This window comes from Siniperca chuatsi, linkage group LG16 (assembly GCF_020085105.1).
Source record: "Siniperca chuatsi isolate FFG_IHB_CAS linkage group LG16, ASM2008510v1, whole genome shotgun sequence".
In the NCBI taxonomy this organism is placed as follows: domain Eukaryota; kingdom Metazoa; phylum Chordata; class Actinopteri; order Centrarchiformes; family Sinipercidae; genus Siniperca; species Siniperca chuatsi.
This window is the reverse complement of record NC_058057.1, coordinates 17,345,949-17,369,229: the sequence shown is the minus strand read 5'-3', so window position 1 is coordinate 17,369,229 and position 23,281 is coordinate 17,345,949. Positions and strand designations below refer to the sequence as shown.

At 41.8% G+C, this 23,281-nt stretch overlaps 2 protein-coding genes across 2 annotated transcripts in view; both read left to right on the top strand.

Moving 5' to 3' along the window:
- afg1lb (AFG1 like ATPase b) overlaps window positions 1-14,664 on the top strand; it is a 30,938-nt gene extending 16,274 nt beyond the window's left edge. The window contains exons 8-13 of the mRNA XM_044168643.1: window positions 7,006-7,088; window positions 7,853-7,923; window positions 10,704-10,804; window positions 11,770-11,910; window positions 12,517-12,624; window positions 13,241-14,664. Coding sequence (XP_044024578.1) covers window positions 7,006-7,088; window positions 7,853-7,923; window positions 10,704-10,804; window positions 11,770-11,910; window positions 12,517-12,624; window positions 13,241-13,399 — 663 coding nt within the window. The 3' untranslated portion in view covers window positions 13,400-14,664. The remainder of the gene's footprint in view (window positions 1-7,005; window positions 7,089-7,852; window positions 7,924-10,703; window positions 10,805-11,769; window positions 11,911-12,516; window positions 12,625-13,240) is intronic.
- Window positions 14,665-17,782: 3,118 nt separating this feature from the next.
- The window catches only part of foxo3b (forkhead box O3b), a 49,034-nt gene continuing 43,535 nt past the window's right edge, over window positions 17,783-23,281 (top strand). Inside the window, exons 1-2 of the mRNA XM_044168483.1 lie at window positions 17,783-18,128; window positions 18,492-19,192. Coding sequence (XP_044024418.1) covers window positions 18,647-19,192 — 546 coding nt within the window. The 5' untranslated portion in view covers window positions 17,783-18,128; window positions 18,492-18,646. The remainder of the gene's footprint in view (window positions 18,129-18,491; window positions 19,193-23,281) is intronic.

The following is a 23,281-nucleotide window of genomic DNA, read 5'->3' as shown; positions in this document are numbered from 1 at the left end:
TTTCATCGCCCATCCTGTCTCTACCCCTCTATCCCTGCTCTTTATTCTCCTACTATGCTGTTCTGCTCGCTGGCTTTACTCACCCAAGGTCAGGTCTCTGTGTTTTGGTAGCAGAATAGTGACTTTATTTTCCCTCCGATTGCAGTTGTACACAATGCTGCCAAGGGTGGAAAACATGACAACAACCCTGAGGCAACTTTAAACATCTCTGGGTTTCCTGCTGTTTTTAACCTTTCTTTTGATGCACTCTCCTACTATTTTTTTGTGCAATTGTTAATAATTTGCTATGTGCTGTGCAGTTGGTGATGAGAGAAAAAGAAATATATGAATAAAAACAGGATGATAGAGTATGAGAAATTGAGGAATGAGAGGGATGTGGTCCTCCAGTGAAGACCTTGGTGAGAAGGACTGCCTCTGAAGAGCCGGAAGCCTGCCAGTTCAGATCAAATGGATATTGATGTTTGATGATTGTCATTGTCTTCCAGAGCATTTAATGGCAGGGCAGTGCCACTCGCTGTATGCCTCGAGGGCGTACCTCAGTTCTTTCATATCAATGTCTCACTTCTACAAAACTGAACAATTAATAAAGGACAAATCGATTTGTCTCCTTTTGAACATGAGGAATGAATTCTGGCTCTGTATCTATCGCCTAATTTCTAATTGATCCAGTCACCTTGGCTTGTTGTTGGCTATTTTCTACTGCCTAACTGATGTTTTCCAGTGTCTTATTATAAGTGTGTGCACGTGTCAGATGTGTTTTGATCAAGCGCATGTACATGCGCACAGGTGCATTATACTCTACTGTATGTATTCATTTGTAAAGCAGGCCACCTGCAATCTGATGGCAACACTTAATTCAGAAAGGTCCCTCTCACTTCTAACTTCACTAACATTTACATTTAAAGCCCCTTTTCTATACTTGTTATGCTCTCTGCCTCTGTTATACTCTCAACCCACTCGCCTCTTGATGTTCTACGCTGTTTTCACATTTGTAACATCGTAAAGCTGAAAAGACAGGTGGTTTTTAGATTTTGCGCATTGAAATAAATTCTCAGTCTTTTTATGAAGATATGGGGGGTTACTAACTTGTTTACCTAAGCACAGACAGGTTTTTATACCTCAGTAATACATTGTTGATGCTGTTAGTGTTCACATAATGCAAGACAGCTTTATATGGGGCAATTCAAAGAGCTTCACATAACACATCAGGACTAACATGCCAGAATAAATTACATTAAATGGATAAAATGGCAGAATAAAATAAAAATAAGAAAAATAAAATAGCCTAAGAAATGAAACAATCAGATTTACAGTGTAGATCTTGAGGCTTTTTTTGCTGTATTTTAAAAATAATACATGTTGAGGCTTGTCCCCAATTAAGTGCATGTTAAAACACAGTTTTCAAAGGACAGTTTTTAATAATGAATTCTCTGAAATAACGAGTGGGTAACTGCACACATTGACGCAGCAGCAGAGAAGCTGAGAGTGCACCACTAAGAAGAGTGTTCATGAGCCCAGAACGTCTTTTTTTTTTTTGTTATTGATCCTGTTTATGGTAGTATCGTTACTCAAAAGAAGATCTGTAGAATCAGTACTTTAGGTACCTTTCTGCTCATCCCCGCAACATATAGTAGGTAATAGTAGCTTCCACATATTTGGATTTAGACCAGTGCTGGCAGATCTTAAAGGGAGATTTCACACATTTTTATAGTTCTTGGGGAGTACGACTACATATGTGAAAAAGGTTGTTTAAAGCCTGTTGTGGCTCCAGAGGGAGCTGCGTGAAGTCTGATAAATTGCCTCAAAGATGTCACTTGAGTCAGCGTCGATTGGGGCTGAAGACTACAAGTTTGAAAACGAAAATAATCTGGTGGTGTGGAGTTAGTTTTACCAGACCTCTGTAGCCCGCTCCTGATCTCTGCTTGAGGCAAGTGGCCTCAAGGCTACATTAGCCGCTACTAACATAACACACCTGAGTTGAGTTGCATTGTGGGTAACATAGGCACCAGGTTTTGACAAGAAGAATGTGTGGAATAAAAAAGACTATCTCTGGTTCTGCTGCATTGATTTCTATCCTTTATCTTTAAATTGTCCATCGTGAGTTTGAATGTTATAGGTTAGCGATGCTAAATTGTTGGAGAACTCTTTTACAGGTCTGGTGTGTTGTAGTATACCAGAAGATCAGAAAGGTATTTAGGTCCTAAACCATTTGGTGACTTATAAAGTAGTAGCTGTATTTTAAAATATGTTCTCTTATAGTCTTGATGCCAATGCAGAGCTTTTAGTACTGAAGTGATGTGCTCAGCTGCATGGAGTCCATTTCTTATCTCTGTGTTGCTACCAACATGGGGAGCCTCTGTTGGCCAGGTGCAGGTAGCACAGACTTCACCAAATTTTGGAGCTGTTCGGTTTTGGGTATCAACAGAGCTCGAGAGGGGTTGAGGGTTGGGGGGTCCAGTGGGGTCCTGGATCACGAAAGGTGGGGCCTCCAACTCAAAAGATGTTTCCCCAAGAGGAGCAGCCGAGGTAGGGGGAGGTTGTGAGAACGACCTCTCAGAACAAACCATTGCTGGCCCAAGGCGGTCACACTTTAAGGGAATAGATCATTAGGTGTAATTAGGGTGTTCACATTGTCATGTACCCCCCCGACTGCCCAAGAATGAATAAAATCACCAGATACACCCCCCCACTCACACTCACACTCTCACACACACACAGAGCAGCTCCCCAGTTAGTGAAAACACTTTGATGTAAGAAGAGTCGTCCAGAACTTGCCAGCATAAAGGCAGTGTTTTAAGCTCTCTCTCTTTTCTCCCCCGTCTCTCTCTCTCTCTCTCTCTCAACCCCTCTATCCCTCCCTCCCTCTTTTCTTCTTTCCCTCCACACAAGGCTGTAAGACACACATGGTTGAATGAACGACAACCTTTCCCCTCCTCCCCTCTCCCTCCCTCTCTCTCTCGCTCTCTCCCCCCTTCGTCTCTTTTTCAGCCTTCCCACCCCACATTTCTTTGAGGCCTGGTCAATTCTCCAGGCCAAACAAAAAAAGCATCAAATGTTTTCTGCTGCTGGGTAATGAGGGAGTGGACCTCATCAGGGCCCAATAGTCAGCTATCCTTGGCTTTTGTTGCAGCTCAATGGCACCGCGCTCTTTGAAAAACTCAAAAGCAACTTTTTGAGGAGTAAAGGATAGAGAAAGATATGGCGTAGAGGGAGCGGGCACAGAGGGGAGCAGAGGCAGCCACCAAAAAAAAGCCACTCTGTTTTTATGCTAAACGGCTGTCCAGAGAGAGCAGTGGACAGCTTTGACAATGACATGATTGGAGCTACATGTGTTTGGATGACTTTCTTCTAAAGAGACTCTGATTCTCATGTCTGTCATCTCTCTCTTCTGTTGCTACCTCCCATCTGAGTTCGTGAATGCGTCTGTGCAAGTAGTGAAACTCTTAATTTGCAGTGGCGCTGCTTCCATGCTGCTGTTCTGTGAGTCAGCTGCACACAACTAGTTTTTAAACCACTTGTACAAAAAGCTAAAACTGTGGCATGACTCATGATGATAATGAAACTAGGGCTGCAACTAATGATTATTTCCTTATCAATTTAATCTGTCAGTTATTTTTTGATTAAGCGTTAAGTCTTTAAAATGTCAGAAAATAATAAAAAAGGCCCCTCACAGTTTCCCAGAATACTCATATAAAACAGAGAAAAGCAGCAAATTCTCATATTTGAGAAGCTAAAACCAGTGACTTAGCCAGTTCCCACCACACGTCTCCATGGGCCCAGGATCCATTTGGCATTTTTACTTCATAAAAGACAATTAGTTGATTGTTAAAATTGTTGTCAATTAATGTTCTGTTAATCGACTCATCGGTTAATCCTCTAATTGTTTCAAATGAAGTCACAAAGTTAAACAGACACTCCGATTGTTGGACTGCAACCTGTTTTTTTTTCTTTTGAGCCATTAGTGAGATAGCGAAATCTATTTAGAATGACGAAAGTGAACACAGGTTCAAAAGAAGGACAGAGATGCTATCACATATTGAAGAAATTGGAATCGGAAATTTGACCATTGTAATATAAAAAGAAATACCTTATGCAAAGTCACTTTTGCCTTGACTAAAATCCCAGTATTTGGGTATTAATCGGCAGCAAGACCCCAAAGTTTACAAATACATCTCCAATTTTCCAACAGTATAGTTAATAAAGAGTATCCCCGATATGTTGTCCATTAAGCAGTGAATTCTCACATTTGAAAAGCTGAAACCAGCAAATGTTTATCATTTCTGCTCAGAATTGTTAATCAACTAATCGATTAATCGCCTAATCGCTTCAACAGTACACCTGACAAAAACAGTGTAGCTGGTAGATGTTTATTACTTTTTACTTTTTATTTATTTATAAGTATATATATTGGATTGTTGTTGTGCAACTGTACAGCAAGATATACAGAATAAGCTAAAGGGACAATTGGAGATGAGACTGTATGTTGCAGAGTAGACTGACTAGGATAAGAGTCTGTGAGAGGAGCGTGGTGGTGGAGGGGGGGAGACAAGACCACAATGTGTAGGCGGATGAAATCTTGGAGGAGTGAGAACTTGACAATCCTCTCAAGATGGATAATCAAGTAATGACCCGCAAGGCCTCAGCCTCATCTGATTATAAATAACCAATGGAATCATCATCACTGATTGTGTTTCCATTCCTCCTTCTTTCCCCTCTCGTATTTGTACCTCACTTCTCCGTCAAGAAACGCATCAGCCGTCGTTACCGTAGGTAGAGCCGGTTCATGAAAGGAGGTAGAAGATGGCAGGAGAAAAGACAAACTCAGATTCTAATGATGTGGCGGCAATAGTGACAAGTTTTTTTTCCTCTATCTTTTTTTCCATTTTGGAGGGACTATTTACCCGTTGGTGGGGTCACAGTAGGTTGATGAAATGACACCTCCCTTTTGTGTGTGGGGGAGGGCGAGTTTGTCAGGTTGTTATTAAGCCTGATTCAGCCAATTGGCTCAGAGTGGGAACCCCGTTTGTGTGAGCGGACATGGAGATAAAAAGTTGACAGCGGAGAAGAATAGAGTATTTCTGTCCCCTTGCTTTGTGATGATTACTAATTATCCTGCAGCTTAAGGAGGCCAGTGGCAGAAATTCACTGATTTCATAATTTACTGGAGCTGTCGTCGAATACTCAGTCAGCCGGTGATGGCTTGGATGGGATGATATGCAATTCCTTTCTTTTCTTTGATAGAATAGTGGAGATGATGATTATAGTTTGTGCTGTACTCCCTGACATGAATCCTGTTGACGTTTTACACTATCTGGAAAAGTTTGAACTCTGAATCACAAGTTCACCCCTGCTGTAACACACTTGAATAGCTGCAGGAACAATAGATCAGCTCAATAAAGCATGAAGAAGTGACACATAATCCCAGCACTGTCAGAGCAGAGCAAGATGTCTCCTGCCTTCTGCGTTGCGCATTTGTTCACTTGTTCCTTATTTGCTCTTTGTCCATTTTATTATTTATACTGAGAAGAAAGCAGTGATACGAAGCTCTTAGCGTCCACTTTCCACATGCCAGATGAGCAGTAGAGAACTGTAAAGCAATAGAAAATGTTTTTAATTTTGGCACATACTATAGCATAATAAATAATGTACCAAACGCAAGAATTTAATTCACAACAACATCAACAAAATAGACTCCTCAATTATCACAAACTCAATTATCTCAAAGATGTCCACAACATCAATCTACACCTAAAAAGATAGCATTTAATCTGTTAGCTTGCTAAGGTTTATTCAATTTATATGGTGCACATTTTCAGTATTTCCTTTCCATATTTTCAATACTTCTTTGTTAGCTTCTATGTGACACAACCAATATTGAAATGCAACTCAGATCTGGCCAAAAAATAAATTTAGATTTTTTTTGAAAATACAAGAACCAGATTTAAATGATAGGTCTGGTGATATTCTATATTTTTCTGATTGCATACTCATCAGTTGTGTATTTCTATACAGTGGGTCTACACATTTTATTAAGTGAGATTACAATGTTTTTAGATGTATATTAATACAAGAAATATAACTAAATAGAAAAACATCTATAGTAGAATCAAACCTTAAAACTAAACTTAGTGGCTGAAAAGAAACAACAGCAAAACCAGAAACCCTAATTCAAAATTTGAAAAACCTCTTAAACAAGCTTTAAATGTGTTACTTTTAGGTTTAGCTCTAAAGCTAATTGATGAGTGACTATAAATCATACACAACCAAGTCTGGCAGTTTTGTGTAGAAGACCCAATTTTGGGGAAATTTGATAGCAAATTTGATGCTATACTGTTGTGAAATAACAACTGATCCCATGAAAAGACCAAAACAATGAAGTGATCCTACTAACAAGTGTTGTCTCTGTAACCAACACCTGATATATCATATTCCTCTGTTCCATAGAGCTCCATTATTATCCAAAAACTATTAAAAACATATCAGTGAATCAAACCGTTGCACTGGGTGACATGTTCCTTCATTACCATGAACACATACTGTCGTTTGTCTGAGTCAATCCCACATACACTGTCCTGCTGCTGTAAATACTCCCTTGCGAAATAAATCCGCCGCTGAAAATAGTTCCTTACAAATGCACAATTTACACGTGTTTGAGTAGTAGTAAATTATTTAGCCTTTTTTAAATCAGAGTATGTATACGTGACCTGTTTGTCAAGATTTACATCTTCAGTAGGGGTTAGTACTTAAAGACAGACTATTGCATTGTTGGTTTTGGTCTTTTCATGGGATTTGTTGACAGTAGTATTGTGGGAAAATGTGTGGAATAAAAACAATGTTGTCACAGAGGATGAATACGCTGTAGCACAAACAGTATCATTTAAAGAAACTACAACCTATTATAAAAAATAAAAAAAAATGTATTATATATGTATATCAAAAATCTCTATTTGCCCTTTGACCAACTATTCATTTGTCCCTCTGTATGTTGCGTGTTTGTGCGTGCAGGAGTACTGCCACACCATCTGCCTAGACTCTGGGATTGACTACAGGAGGCTGGACAAGGCTGCAGCAGGGAAACTCTTTTACCTGTAAGACACACACACACACACACACACTGGTCCCATTTGCTCGTTTCTTTGCAGTCTAACTCAGCTCAGAGGTTATGCAGAGGTCTGGTAAACAGTCGACATTAACCTGCATCCACAACATAACACACAAGCATTCACACACACGCACGCAGGAAATGTTTGTGCACATTATTGAGTTAGATTTCTTTTTTAGTACAGCAAGAGAAGGCAAACAGATGGATAAATAGGGAGAAGCAGACTTGGAGATTTATAAAGACCTACATTACCTTGAGAGATCCATGAAAAGAGTGAAAGAGGAATCAATAGAATATGAGAAAATGGCAGAGCTTTAAAAGCTAGTTTTCTATTTTCCTCATTACATATACACTGTTAGGAACACACACGCAGACAAACAAGGTATGAATGACACTGCTGTTGCTCATTGCTGTATTGGAGCTTTCAAGTGCTTTCGTCTTTTCACTGTATGTAAATAGAGCGCATCACACCCTTTTACCTGGAGTTAAAACACAAGCACACATACAGACACAAATACACACACTTTACAATCTCATTTTGATGTGCATTCACAGGCTAATGCTTGTGTTTAGAGCCTAATATCCTGTTTTTTACTGATGGAGTGAAAAGCTAAGTACCCCCCTCCCGTGCACTCCTTGCTGCCACCGTTTGATGTGGCCACTTCACCATTATTAATTTCATATCCTATTTTTTCTTCTGTTTTTGTGTGTGTATGTGTGCGCGTGTGTGCATGCGTGTGTCTTGTTCAGCACAGAGGAGCCTGATGCTGAGGCCTTCTTGGATGTGCTGTTTGAGGAGCTGGCCTTAAGACAAAAGACTGGTAAGGAAGTTAAGGGAAAACAATTTTTGTGGAGATTTGTCCACCAGTCAACTTGCTCCATTACATAAAGAGACATCAAAACATCTGATGCAGCATGATAACACTTTTACACCTTGTTGAGTGATAGTAGACAAATAGCATAATCCAACAAAGTAACAGAGCTTTTTTAATAATCAATAAAGTTCATGTAATTGGGTTTGTTTGTGCAACAGCGGATTTATCTACTGTGATAAGATTACACATTAAAGGCTGGCGATAAAATATTTTTATACAAGGTGTTTGCCTATCTCTTAATACTGTCGGACTTCCCTACCCTGTCTGTGGCCCAATCCCATTCGTTCCTACGGACAACTTAAATCTTACCAATGTAAACTTTGGTTTTGAGAAATTAAGTAATATTGGTTCCTTTGCTTTGTTTCAATTCTGCAGAAAACTACAAAAAGAAATGGGTTTTCTACACAAAACTGACAGATTTGGTTGTGTATTATTCTAGGTCACTCATCATTTAGCTTCAAATCTAACTAAAGCTAAATCAGAAATACTGTACTAATACTATATATATATATATATATATATATATATATAATAACCTGTCTCTCCACAACATGGAAGCTCATGTCAGGCATCATCGCGGCTAAGATAAGTGGACACATGGATCAATACATGAGCAAAGCACAGAAGGGCATCGGCAAAGAAACCAGAGGAGCCAAACACCAACTCCTGGTTGACAGAACAGTGACCCAAGACTGCAGAGCCCGACACACCAACCTGTGCACTGCCTGGATTGATTACAAGAAAGCATATGACTCAACTGAAAACCACCCTTGAGGCCAATCAAATGTGGCATATACCAAGGAGATGCTCTGTCCCCACTGCTGTTCTGCATAGGACTGAACCCCCTCAGCCAAATAATCAACAAGACTGGCTATGGATACCGACTCAGGAACGGGGCCACCATCAGTCACCTCCTCTACATGGATGACATCAAGCTATACGCTAAGAGCGAGCGGGACATCGACTCACTGATCCACACCACCAGGATCTACAGCTCTGACATTGGGATGTCATTCGGGCTTGAGAAGTGCAGTCGAATGGTGACAAAGAGAGGGAAGGTAGTCCACACAGAAGGGGTCTCACTCCCAGAAGGAACAATAGCAGACATTGAGGATGGTTACAAGTACCTTGGAATACCACAGGCAAATGGCAACCTCGAAGAGGCAACAAGGAAGACGGCAACGGCCAAATACCTCCAACGAGTGAGGCAAGTCCTAAGAAGTCAGCTCAATGGCAAGAACAAGGCCCAGGCAATAAACAGCTACGCCCTGCCAGTGATCAGATACCCTGCAGGAATAATAAGGTGGCCAAAGGAAGAGATACAGAACACAGACGTTAAGACGCGAAAGCTCCTCACCATGCATGGGGGGCTCCGTCCCAAATCCAGCATCCTGAGACTGTACGCTAGCCGTAAGGAAAGCGGCCGTGGACTAGTGAGTGTCAGAGCCACTATCCAGGATGAAACATCCAAGATCCACAAGTACATCCAAGATGTGGCCCCAACAGATGACGTGCTCAGGGAATGTCTCAGGCAATGGGGAACAGAGGAAGACGTGCTGGAGGAGGGACCATCATGGGAGGACAAACCCCTACATGGGATGTACCACCGAACATAACTGAAGTGGCTGATATCAAGAAGTCCTACCAATGACTAGAGCGGGCTGGATTGAAGGACAGCACAGAGGCACTCATCATGGCTGCACAGGAGCAGGCCCTGAGCACCAGAGCAATAGAGGCCCAGATCTACCACACCAGACAAGACCCAAGGTGTAGGCTGTGCAAAGAGGCCCCTGAGACAATCCAGCACATAACTGCAGGGTGTAAGATGCTGGCAGGAAAAGCATACATGGAGCGCCATAACCAAGTAGCTGGCATAGTGTACAGGAACATCTGCACTGAGTATGGACTGGAAACCCCGAGGTCAAAGTGGGAAACACCTCCAAAGGTGGTAGAGAATGACCGAGCCAAGATCCTGTGGGACTTCCAGATCCAGACTGACAGAATGGTGATGGCGAACCAGCCTGACATCGTGGTGGTGGACAAACAGCAGAGGAAAGCCGTTGTGGTTGACGTGGCGATACCAAGCGATGGCAACATCAGGAAAAAGGAACATGAGAAATTAGAGAAGTACCAAGGGCTCAGAGAAGAGCTGGAGAAGGCCTGGAAGGTGAAGGCAACAGTGGTGCCCGTGGTCATCGGGGCACTCGGGGCAGTGACCCCCAAACTGGAGGAGTGGCTACAGCAGATCCCTGGAAGAACACCAGACATCTCGGTCCAGAAGAGTGCAGTACTGGGAACAGCGAAGATACTGCGCAGAACCCTCAAGCTCCCAGGCCTCTGGTAGAGGACCCGAGCTCGAAGGATGAGACCACCCACGGAGGGTGAAGGACAAAGTTTTATATATATACTTCATTGTTTTGGTCAATATCTAAAAACACTGTATTTTAATTACATTTGTAGACACAATGTATAGAAATCAAAATTTTGAAACTGTTGATTATGTATGTCACTATAGGCATTTTTTATATTCTTCACATCTTGCTCCCTGCTTTGTAAGTTAATAACAGGGTTGAAAGAAGGAGGATTTGACTTCTATGGTCTTAGATTAACTTTAACTTTCATTCCTTCACAGATTTGTTTTTAATGTAATGATTCAACTGTAAATGTGATGATAAAAACTGTATGTTGTGAGGATCAGTTATATTGTTGGGTGTGTGTTTCCATAGTTACAGGCCCTCGGTTGCTCACAGTGCTGGGCAGAGACGTGACTCTGGAAAAGACCTGTGGCTCCATCGCCGACTGTACTTTTGATGAGCTGTGTGGCAGAGTGAGTGTTTTATCTTGGTTTGGTCTTGAAACAGTTTTCTCTACAAATCTCAATTTGCTCCATTGCCAGCCTTCTGTAATTGTAAAACAACAACAACAACAACACATAACAATGATATTTTTTGCTGTTTCTTCCAAATTTATATTGTTACAACACAAGAATGGAGCACAGAGTTTTTCCCTTTTTAAGGCAATTTTTTGGGGGACATTTTGCCTTTATTTGACAATGACTTCTGGCCAGACTAAAACCACAGATATCCAAGTTACACAGTATGTTATTTAGACCACCTGAACACTGGAACACTTCCAATCTCTTTTTCACACACACACACACACACACACACACACACACACAGTACACTCTCACACACAAAATCCACTCACCACTAATCAAAACTGCTCAAATTCAAAGCACTTCTCTTGCCTCTTTATTGCCTCTGCGTTCTGTTCTTCCCTCTTCTCTGTGCGTATTGTCCCAAGCCTTTGCTCTCAAACTGAATCACCTTCCCTCCATCTCATTCCTATTTTCTGCTCAATGTCAAAAAGCAAGTCTATTGACAATTTTGTGAATAGTTGAGCCCATTGTGCTTCAAATAAAGCATTGTGGTACAGTAATCTGCGCTGTGTGTAAAGTCTGAAGCTTGATGGACAGCGGTAAGCTTTTGCATGCATCTGAGCTTCAAGGCTTCTTCTTCCATCTGACATATGTTCGCACATCCACATTAATTTTGAGAGCAATCATCCTGAATGGCAGAGAACCAAGGACAGGGACTAAAATGACATCAGCCTGAGCCAAACATACAGACTGCAACATTCACAGTGCATGTGTCTGTGTGTGTTTACGAGGCAGTTGTGCACATGTGCTACACTGAAACTATTTACTCTCTGCTCTGTGATGGGCTGCTGTAGATTAGAAGCTCAAGTCTGACTTTGATTCCGTATGTAACCTGCTCAGTTGTTTTCCAGCCTCTGGGTGCCAGTGACTACCTGGAAATGGCTCGGCTCTTTGACACAGTATTCATTCGCCGTGTCCCCATGCTGACACTGACCCTGAAGGACCAGGCCAAGCGCTTCACCACCCTCATAGACAACTTCTACGACAACAAGGTATCTGTTTTGACAAACTAGAGTTGGGCTTGCTTCTGAAAAATAGACAAAAAGAAATGCATCATATCACAAGTGCAACATGCTTAAAAGTTTGAAGCTTAAGAAAGCAGTAACTTCCTGTCCTGTATTATTCAATGTGGATGCATAACGCACACAGCACTGAGAGGATGATGGTTAATTTTTCAAATGAGTCCAAATTCAAGATTACTGACATAAATGACGATTGGTGGCTGAAATATTACCACTGAAATTGAAATCGTAAATCACTGCTACTGCTGCAAAAAGTAATATTACTATAGTACTACATTGCACTGCATTCAATAGTCGTGCCAGCGTTGCCAAAGTTGCGTGCCAACCTCATATTAGCTCACTTCCTATGAACTGTAATTTTATCAATCAGTTCTTTATTGTGTTAAAGAGGAAATTTGATTCTGTAAAAAAAGTCAATATGCTCTTAAATCTTGTCAGCATGCAATAAAACACGGCAAACTATACTACATATACTACTAACAGATGCTTAAACATTAATGATATAGGAAGTAACCTCCATAAATAAACTGGACATTCCCGTGTCTGATCCCTCTTTCCTTCCCGTCCCTGTCCCAGGTGAGAGTGGTGCTGCTGGCGGCAGCTCCTATAGACCGGTTGTTTGTCCACACTGGAGGGGAAGATGAGAGAGACCGACAACTGCTGGATGACCTGGACCTCAGCGGGGTAAAATCACATCTGCTACAACAGAATATGACGAGTTAAAGCGGCAGGAAAACCATCATCTCCTATCAGCGATGAATGGATGCTGCGTGTTCCCAAAATCCTAAAATTTGTTTAAAACAAAAATCACCACTGATTTTCTCTTTAAGTGACACTTCAGTTCACCTCATAGTAGGCTGCACTTGAATTAGGATAACAACAGATCAATGGGTTGTTTATTAATTTGTGGTTACAAACTTATTAAAAGGGCTTTACAGAATTACACTAACATTGACACGAGTGTGCAGCAGCGTATGATGTAAACAGTTATTAAATATTCACAATGTTAACATTAATCTTACTAATTAGAGTATAAATCCAACTGAAATTTCTAATCTATGTTTAATTTGTTGTACCACATGTCAATATGTCATATTTTACATTTTCAGTGAGAGCAAAAAGACCCTCTTTTGCAGGAATGCCACGTTCACACTGATCCTACAGGTCCAGGAATTGAACAGGCAACCTCCTGGTCTTAATCCTGTTTCTCTAACCTTTCTTCTCCAACCCAAATTTGTTTAAATTTAAATTGGATTTGAGTGTATCAGCCGCTAACCCTGCTGTTGGCGTCTTTCTTCAGGAGGCAGCAGAGCACCTGACTCTGTTTACAGCTGAGGAGAAGATCTTTGCCTTCCAGAGGACCGTCTCCAGACTGATGGAGATGCAGACGGAGTCATACTGGATGGAGGGAGACCGCAGTCACAGCAAGAAACACCTAACACCTAACATCAACAGCTGACTGCCTTATAAGCATATACCTCCAGACAACATAGTACCTCACTAACTACTGACACTGCACAAGAGAAGTTCCTATTCAGCAGAAATAGAAAAGATCTATTTGCAACCAAAGCAAATTGTGTTTAAGAATAAGCAGCAGTTTATTCCAATATATCCTAGAAAGACCTAATATGCACAGTAAATATAATATAACTATGTAAAACTAGATACCTGTTTATTTTTTGGATCTGATTTTCCCTCATCTTATGCATGTGTGTTATACCGTTTTACTTATTGGTCCTCCTCTGTGAGGTGTGCTCTCTCCCCCTTGTGGAATATTTATTTTAAAGAATATGGAAACCTGTGTGAACCACAAGGCAAACAGGCGCTCACTTCACAGAGAGGAAGGGGGCAAGTGTTCTTCAAAGTAGTTGGCTATCGCCCTCTAGTGGATGAATGTGAAAAGGGAAAAATATTTTCAAGCTGCTCCTGTTTTTATGAAACAATATCAGTCTCTGTGCATTTAGAATGAAACCTCAACTGTATAAAACCTGGTATAAATTTAAACTGTTATGCATGATGTTAATCCGTGTATTTAATGAACAAGACTATAATTCACTAGTTTAATGTTGAGGCATCTTTATGTTAAGCTCAGTGGCTGTTAGAATGGCATTGATGTATTCCAGGTCTGGATTCTTAATGAAGTAGAACTGGTCTTGATTTTGACTTGGACTTTACCAAGATGGTGTCACTACAGTTGCTATTTCTAACACTTTGTTACTATCAGGAGGGGAAATTTGTCTTGCATTCTTACAGGCAGTGGCATACACAACTGCAAACTGCAGTAAAAGATTTCAATATAATAAAATTGTCAAGACAAAGAATTGTGAAGAGGGTCTTGAAGCCAGATTATTCAAGAAGTAGTGTCATGCGGGTGTGTAGCTAAGATCAGCAGTCAAATCAGATTTTTTTTTTTAAATGCACAAAAGAAAGGCACAAAGTAGAAAAGGCCCTTCAGATGCTAAAAGAATCAGTTAACTTTATGTGCAAAAGGTAACAAAATGTGAAAAAATCATGAGAAATGTTCACTTTTTTTGTCACATTTTGCCAATTTTCTATGAGATGGGACAAAAAACAAATAAATAAACAATGGAGCCATGCAAAAATATTTTATGTTGCACAGTTTGATGAGGTATATTGATTTCTGTAGTAGTGTGTTTTTATGATTGTGGCTCCAAATTGATATGAAAAACTAACATCATTAAAGCTGTAATATATTTTAAAGGATGATGGATAATGTCATTTTTGGTAGAAAAACTATAAACGCCTTTCTTGGTTTTCATCTATATTTTAGTTACAATCAAAGGGCAGATAGATATTTCTATTGTCTGTGGTGTTTTGGACCTTCTTCCTGCATGCCTGTAGGTGGCAGCAGAGGGCAACAAATCACCACAAGGTTTGTTATTGCGTCCATGTAAGGATGAGGTCATCCTGGTGCACCACTCCAGCCTGGACATGCCCGTCATGACACCTACAGTCAGAACAGTGAGCAGCACCTACAGTATCCAAACCAAGAGCATTACATAAGATAGTGTGTTTATACCAAGCATCCAAGCTGCCAGTATTGTGGCACAAGTACAGAAACGCCAGAGTAAATGTATAATCTCATTAGATGTAAGTGGCTCAGTGGCCAGTCTGTGTGTGTTTGTGTGTGTGCAGGTGTGTGGTTGTGTGCACGGAAGCATGCATATGACGTGTGTCATTAAAAAGTGCTTGAGTTGGTAGCAAGGCCCCAAGTCTATCCCACCATAACTCTCAATTAAAGAAAAATCAATCACGCCCTATGCTGAGGCCCCTAATCCAATCAGAGCATTATGCTGTTTGGGGGAAACATCAGACACAAACAGAGATGGCCGTTGTGCTTTGTGATTGTCTTAATTGGATGATTCACGCTGGTTTGGAGGGGTGGTCGTAGTCTCCATCCTCTCTGGACCACAGTCTTTATACCCCATGCTGTCAGAGGGAAGATGGAAAACAGTTCACCTTTTGTGTCAGCACAGTTGACAATACCAGTATGTTAAATACTCTAACGGAGCTCAGATATTGTTTTAATACAGTTGTTCAATCAGGTTTTCACAGGATTATGTTACGTGGCTCCAACCTGGATGAGGTTAAATGTGTCCCATGTAAAGAAAAAGGGTAATAATACAAGTGGTTTGGGGTTGTGTGTGTGTTTTCTTGCTTGTGTGCATGAATGTGCCCTTATGCAACACTATTACGGCCCTCAAAGGGGCATCCAGGGTGAAGCTGGTTTATTTTGGTGCAGAATAAAATGGCTAAATGCCAGAAATACTGCAGCAGGGTGTTGAAGGGGACATGTCTGACACTTATTCTGTTCTACATGACATAGAGCAACACATGTTTGCTCCTTATTAGGAAAGTTGAAATATACATTGGCCTATTATTTTAAATGTGCAGGTGCATATCTGTACCCAGATGAAAAAGCAAACAAAAGTCAGTGTTGTGGTTTATTCAAAGAAACATAAGAACATCCAAACAGTTTATAAGCTTCAGAAAAATAAAGGTGTGCTCAGTGGTCAAGTCTTAGGATTCACTCAATAAACAAATGCTGGAGCTCTTGAAGAAAATGGGTTGAAATCTTGGTTTCAACCTTTGCCGATTTTGTAATAATGGGTTAAAAAGGAAACAAAACAAATGCCATGCTTTAGTGACTGATGACCTATAGCAAATACACAAACAAAATCTTACAGACATCTAACCTCTCTCATTTTATCCAGTGAGCTATAGTTCTCTGCAGGAGCCAAACTGCTGCATCAGGTATTCTCTTTGATGTGAAGGGAACAAAAACCATCACACAATGTGTGTACGTGTAGACCGACTATCTCTGGTAATCCCGTACAGTACAGACTCCAGACTGCTGCTGTAACTGAGCGTGTGCGTGTTGTACAAATCTGCCCGGTGAAATATGTGTCAATGAGCACAGTCAAACAATACTGTCCAACCTCTTTAGAGAGCATGTCTGTCAGCTTGCTGATTGTGAATACTGTGATGAAGATCCTCCCATAAAACACAGACACATGGGTAATATGCTGTTTATTTAGAGTTATGATTTTAGCAGTTAATAGACTACAATGCAGGAAATGTACTTACCCATGCCCAAAACAAATAATACATGATAGGATATCCTAAAATAATAATATATTATTGTGATGTCAAATCAAAACTAAAATTAACATTTCATTACCACAGACCCACCATAAATCAATGCAGTAATACTGAAGTGATACTGTATCTTGTTATGGTCAGCTGTGAACGCGCATTCCTGCACAGAAACCGCGAGCACGCGCAAATGGACGCGCACCTTGCACGGCAAGCAGCCCTCGGTGAAACAAAGAAGATGTGGACGAGGCTGTTTTGATCCAGTCAAGGTGGAGGAGATGGAGGAGGAGGGAGGGAGGTCGAGAGCATCACTTACAGGATGGAGAAACCATCTAGGATTGCTCTCCTTTATCTCTGGCTAATACACGGGATGACGTCATCCGGAGCGAGGTGGAACGGGCTCCGGAAAGGGGGCGTGGCCTGAGCGCCGTAACAGACATGATTGACAACCTGGTTCGCTGATTAAAGGCACAATCAGCCATAGCAATGAGGCAACAAGAGTGATATGAATAAAAAATCTATATGGATGTTAAAGCTAAAATCCGAATATGTGATATTATGTTCCAAATGTTTTTACCGTTAAGCACCATCATGATGTCAGTAACATATAACAATGACAATCTTTTTGAAAGCACAATTTCTATTACAACACTGTAATTAACTGTTAAAATCTGTTTTAGAGGGGGAAACAATCGATTAGTTGATTGACAGAAAATCAGCACCATTTTGAGTCGTTTTTTAAGCAAAAATGTACAAAGTTCACTGGTTGCTGCCTCTGGAAAACTGTGATGGACTTTTTTTTGGTCCATAAAATGTAAAAAAAATATATATATATAAACACATTTATTAATGGAGAAAATACCTGACAGATTAATTGATAATGAAAATAATTGTTAGTTGCAGCCCTAGACAGCTTTTTAAAAAATTTACATTAATGGATTCTAACAAAGTAGAAACCTGTAGCACACCTGTAGTGCCAGTTTCACCAAGATGTACTCTGCAAACTAAAGTTGGACATGTAAACATCCCTTTTACCTGTGACAGTGAAAATCTTTGTAAAATGAATACATTAATCGACTTTAATGGTTCCGTTTTTCTTCTTCTGTTGTGTCCCTCTATTTCTCTGCCTGTCACCAACATGTCAGGACGTGTCCCAGCCTCCACCTGCGTACAGACAGCTCCGTCCTGTTGGACTCACTGCAGTGTCTCTTTAAAAGGCGATCCCATGCACAGGATCCAGGGGGCTGGCCCTTGATCGACTTGCATGCGCGTGTCTGTGTGTGAACGTAAGTGTGTGCGTGTGTATGTATGTGTGTGAGCGCGTGTGTGCAGCGCTGTGTGGAGAGCACATCGAGATACAGTAATACTCAGAGTGAGGTGGCAGTCTTATTCCACATCGACACTGACTTGCCCTGCGTACATCCTATCTGTCTGTACATCGCAGAGCGCACTTGAGGAGTGAAAAAGGAGAGAGTCAAGATGGCATCTGGAAGTGGCCGTGGACAATCCGGGATTTAGTCTCTTCTGGGGTTTTTTTTGTACCACGGAGCGCAAGTGACAGGCCGTACAAGGTATTTCATTTAAAGTGTTCAGAGCGGATTTATTTCCCAGAGAGATGAGGTTTGAGCACTTTCTCCTCAGCCATTGATCTCCAGTGGGTGGATTCAGACCCTTGCATCAGGACGGGGTTTTGTGTAGAGCTCCTATTCATGAGCAAGTAGTGTTTTATAATGAAGTGAAGCTCAGAGAGGCGCATAGCTTCATTGAAATATGTTTGTTTAATTCAGAAGTAGGCTAGTTTATTGTAGCTTCATTGACAGAAATAGGTTAAATGTACACACGCAGCCAGTGTAGTGTATCTTTTATCCTGTATTTTAACTTGGCTTTAAGCGAATGTGTTGGCTTTATTTTTTCTTTCTTCATGTCCTCAACAGTTGCTCTTGGCCCTGTTGGGACTTCGCTGGTGTGGAATAGCAACAAAGGACGGGAGCGCGCATTCATGGGACGCGACTTTGACAGCTCTTCATTTCTTGTCTTGTAACTTTATTACCTGGCAGCGGGGGCGAGATTGTGACTGGAGCAGGAGATAATGGCTGAGGCTCCGTTCCCCGACCCACTCCCGGACTTGGACGTGGTCATCGACCCGGACTTTGAGCCACAGAAGCGGCCCAGATCTTGCACCTGGCCGCTGCCACGACCGGACTCGAACGCGGTGAAACCGGAGAGCAATGACACAGATATCATACCCGAGGAAGAGGATGAGGAGGAGGATAATGCCACCAGTGTCCATGGCTCTGGTTTGGCAACAGAGGACCAGAGCAGCAACAGCCCCATAGCCGATGGAGCGCTCTCCTCCCCCGGCCAGGAGAGCGGAGGCTCCCCGCTCTCCACGCACTCCCCGACGGCCACCTCTGGCGCGCTGACCCCCAGCAGCTTGGCTGCCCAGCAGACGCCGAGGAAAGCATCGTCTCGTCGTAACGCATGGGGGAATCTCTCCTACGCCGACCTGATAACCAAAGCCATTGAGAGCGCGCCGGACAAGAGACTGACACTGTCCCAAATTTATGACTGGATGGTGAGATCCATCCCCTACTTCAAAGACAAAGGCGACAGCAACAGCTCTGCAGGATGGAAGGTAAGAGTCGTCCCACTCACCCACCCAGCCCCCCTCCTTCTTCCATCAAAACAAAAACAAAAAGCATGTGGCTTGTAAACCCACTGACGTACACACACGAACAGACACGCACACAATTATGCCAGCGCAGTAGTGTTTTTACGAGTGTCTATTTGGAAAGTCTGGCACTCATTATACCTCTCATTATCATTCTAATGGAAATTACAGATCAGTCAGATAACGTCCAGCAAATGAGAAAAAAATCACAACAGGGAGGCATTTAAGATCATTAATCTCTTTAAGCAGCGTGGGGTTTGGTGACCTACATATAGTTTTCTTATAAATTGACCAAAACGTGATGTCTTGCACTTATTCCCAGACATTTAATAGACAAAGAAGGTTGTGGAGTTTTGATTGAAATAGCATCAGATGCAGATACAGATGTCCTTTGTCTTTTTTATTTGACGTTTCTGGTGAGTTATGTGGATAATATTCCACATGAGGCCACATGACTGGACTCAGAGCAAACAGAAACGTTGTAACCTGTTTGTCTGGAAACACAGTAGCCTAATTTGAGTGACGCAACCCTGTTTAAGACTCAGAGAATGATACAATTACATAAGACAGTTTACTGAACAGCAGCTAATCCCTTAATAGAACAAGGAGCTGGATGTAAACAAAGCGATTTAACAATAAGGCAATGTGGAGAAGTATGAATCCTGAGAAGACCTCTCCTGAAGGCATAACCTCCACTATGAAACATCCATGTGGTGCATTTACAGTCATTTAGTCATTTTGTGTTTGTGAGATAGTTAGTTAGTGACATTATGGTTTTTTCACTTCGTGTTTTGTGCTTTTATATTTATAGGCTAAATTTCCGTCATGCTACTGTAACCACAGTAGCATTGCCCTGTTTGCCATTTGTTATGTAAATCTTGGCAATAATCTGTCAGTCTCATGGGTCAGGTAGGCAACTGCCAAGGTTGCTGATCCTACCATGGGGGAATTACATAACTACTGGGTTGCCTGAGTTTGGGTGAGCTGTCAAGGGTAAAGCATCTTTTTTTTTTTCAAAGGCAGCGATCTGATCACCCAAAAGACATATGGGACCTGCGAAAAGAGACAGGGAAGAAGGGAGGTGCAGAAGGTCAGAGAGCAGAGGTTAACACCCATCAGAGACTGTAGGACCAGTCCCATGGGGCATGAAGCCTATTGGCCATATTTTCTCAGGGCTTCTCAAGTTTTGCTATGTGATATGCTTCAGTGAAGAGCAAAGAGGGAGGCTGTGTGTGTAGCCCCACCAAGTCAAGGCCGGGTTCACCGTCACCATGCAGGGCTGTTACTCCTGGAATTTTGGGCATGAGGGCCAGGCTGTCAGCGGTATAGTGTTACTCATGGTCTGTCAATAAATCTCAGCTGCAGCTCACAGCCTATGCCTTTTTTTTCTTACAAGGGACTCTTTTCATTACAGACTCTAGTTGTTTCTTCTTCAAACACAGAGTTGTGGCAACACACAGTATCACAAATGAGTACAGTTTAGATGACGCACTTTTACAGAGACTTTTCTTTAGGATGGTAGATCTCTGCAACTCCAAACCGACAAGCTGGTTCCTCAGCATTAAGGCCTGAGCGTGTCACAAGCTGCAGTTAGGTTTTAGTAAAAAGCCCATGAAACCAAAGACGCCATGCAGTACCAGGTGTTTAGAGGACTACCTCTGTATGGGGACTTTTTCAGAGCCCCCTCGCTCTCCATTTCACTCTCAGAGACTCTTAGGTTTCACCTCCACACAGAGCCCAGTTTGAACACCTACAGTTTCATGCAGTCAGGGCACCTTTGTTGAGGAGATTTGCTGAGCAAATCCTAGTAATCCCTCTGGGTTTCTCTCCCAGGTTCCCACTTATGTCATTTTATTTAATATCTTTGTCAGTTAACCATTAACCCTGGTAAAACTAGGTTAAGACAGCCGAGCATAACACTAGGTCATTTACCTTAGATTGTCTTTAAGCAAGAGAAGCCACTGCACACGCTTTTAATAGTAACGCAGTATTTGGTCATTTACTTGTTCTTACGCAATGAAGAACTCAGCATACAGTATGTCAACCATGATTTAACCCTGATCTCAGTACTGTCAACTGGCGTCAAATGTCTGCTCAGATTCATAATCACATTGACTTATTCTTTGATCAGATTTAGGCTGTCATCTACTTACTAAATTGATCAAAAGATATTTGTCAGAATATGGGTGGCTTATGACCTCACCTAAACACTTTCCCTGCACTTTTGTCAAACATTTTCAAATGATACCCAATTGTAGTCTTTTTAGTGATAGATTCTGAAATAAGGCAGTCATGCTTAACAAAATCAAATCACAATCATTCTTGAGTGCTGTTAAGTATTTGTCAGCTTAAGTGTTGGAGCCTTTTTTAGTGCCGCACATCACACCAACACAGCCTGTTAGAGTTTTCCAGCAGGAGTTCTGTCCTATAGGGCAGGTCTGGTTCAGCGCTGCTGAAATGTGTGCTAAGAGAAGCTTTGATATGGCGGGTGAGTGATGGGCTGCATCTCAAAATAGCACCTGTAAACACTGCTATAACGCTGAGTATGTGTGTCTTTCACCTGTGTGTCTTTGCATAATCGAAGGATTAGGTGTGCCTGTGTGTATCTGTGTGCAAGTACAAAGGCAGGTGAATACATCCGTGCGTGTGTGTGTGTGTGTGTGTGTAAGTATTCCTGGCTACAGTGAACCTTGTGCTCTAGTGTTACTTAACCCTGCTGTAACAGGCTCCCTGTTCCCAGCAGCTGCCCATCACAGGCCAATACCTAGTTATGTCACAGAGACACACACACACACACACACACACACACGGGTCTGATATTCTCATTTAATGTTTAGAGGTTTTAACAGCCACACTAATCACATTCACGGTACATGCCGTTCTTTCTACTTCAGATAAAGTTGACAGCTTGAGTTCTTGTGTGTTTTTAAACCTGCTATACATTCCCACACAGACAGACATGCTCAGACATTTCCCTGGTCATGTTCAGGCATGTCACCAGGGTTCATGACTGTGAGGGGCGAATTCACAAAAGGATTGTGCGGCTTTTGCCGGCGCTAAATTAGGTAATATGCATACATTTGGTGCAAAATTGGCCCCTTTGTGCAAATGAGCCTTATTGAAAAACAAGGTCAAATTCACGAACACCAGCGCTAATAGCCACATGCAGTTGGAGTGAAATTATTAACGTCTTCAGAGAGTTGGTGGTAAATGAACGCATTTTTAAGACACGTCACACCCGGACTTTCCAGTGATCATGCCAGCACGGTTTGTAGCCAGAAGAAGGCATCGTCATGCCAGGCATGCTCGTGAGCGAATATTTTGAAGGAGAATATCACTTTTTGATTAATCTGAGAACGAGATCATCTGCAGATACATTTTGCCAGGTCAAACAATTCTTGCTATACTAGATGACATCAAGGATGACATTGCCTGCCCCCCAAAGATGCCATGTAATACCTGGCATTGTCAAACTCCTTTCAACACTTCAGGTTCTTGCGTCTGGCTCCTTCCAGATACCTATCGCAGGGGCCTCTGGGCTATCACAATCATCCATCAGCAGGGCCATGTGGGATTTTGTACCAGCCATTGCTCGTAGAGTGGTGAGATACATCAGATTTTCCCAAAACAGATGGGAAATTGAGGGGACAAAGCAGGAATTCTTTAATGTAGCCGGCTTTCCCTCTAGTACCACCATGGCACAACGAAAAGTTTTTAGAAATAGGAAGCACACCTATTCAATCACCTTTGGCATTCAAAAAAGCAGATTTAGATGCCTGGATCGTAGTGGAGGAGCAATGCTGTATAGTCCCCCTACAGTATACCAGAATGCAGTTGTATGCTGCATCCTTCACAACATAGCCATTAGAGCCGGTCTGCGTATTTAGGAGCACAAAAATGACCCAGAACCAGATGAAGAGGAGCTACCTGATCCACTGCCTCATTTGCAAACGTATCTGCAACAATTCCAGTTCCAATACAATTAATAACTCCCCCTCTTTCATTCGTTTCCATCTGCGGGATGTGTCTATTTTTTCTATGACTCACTCTGTA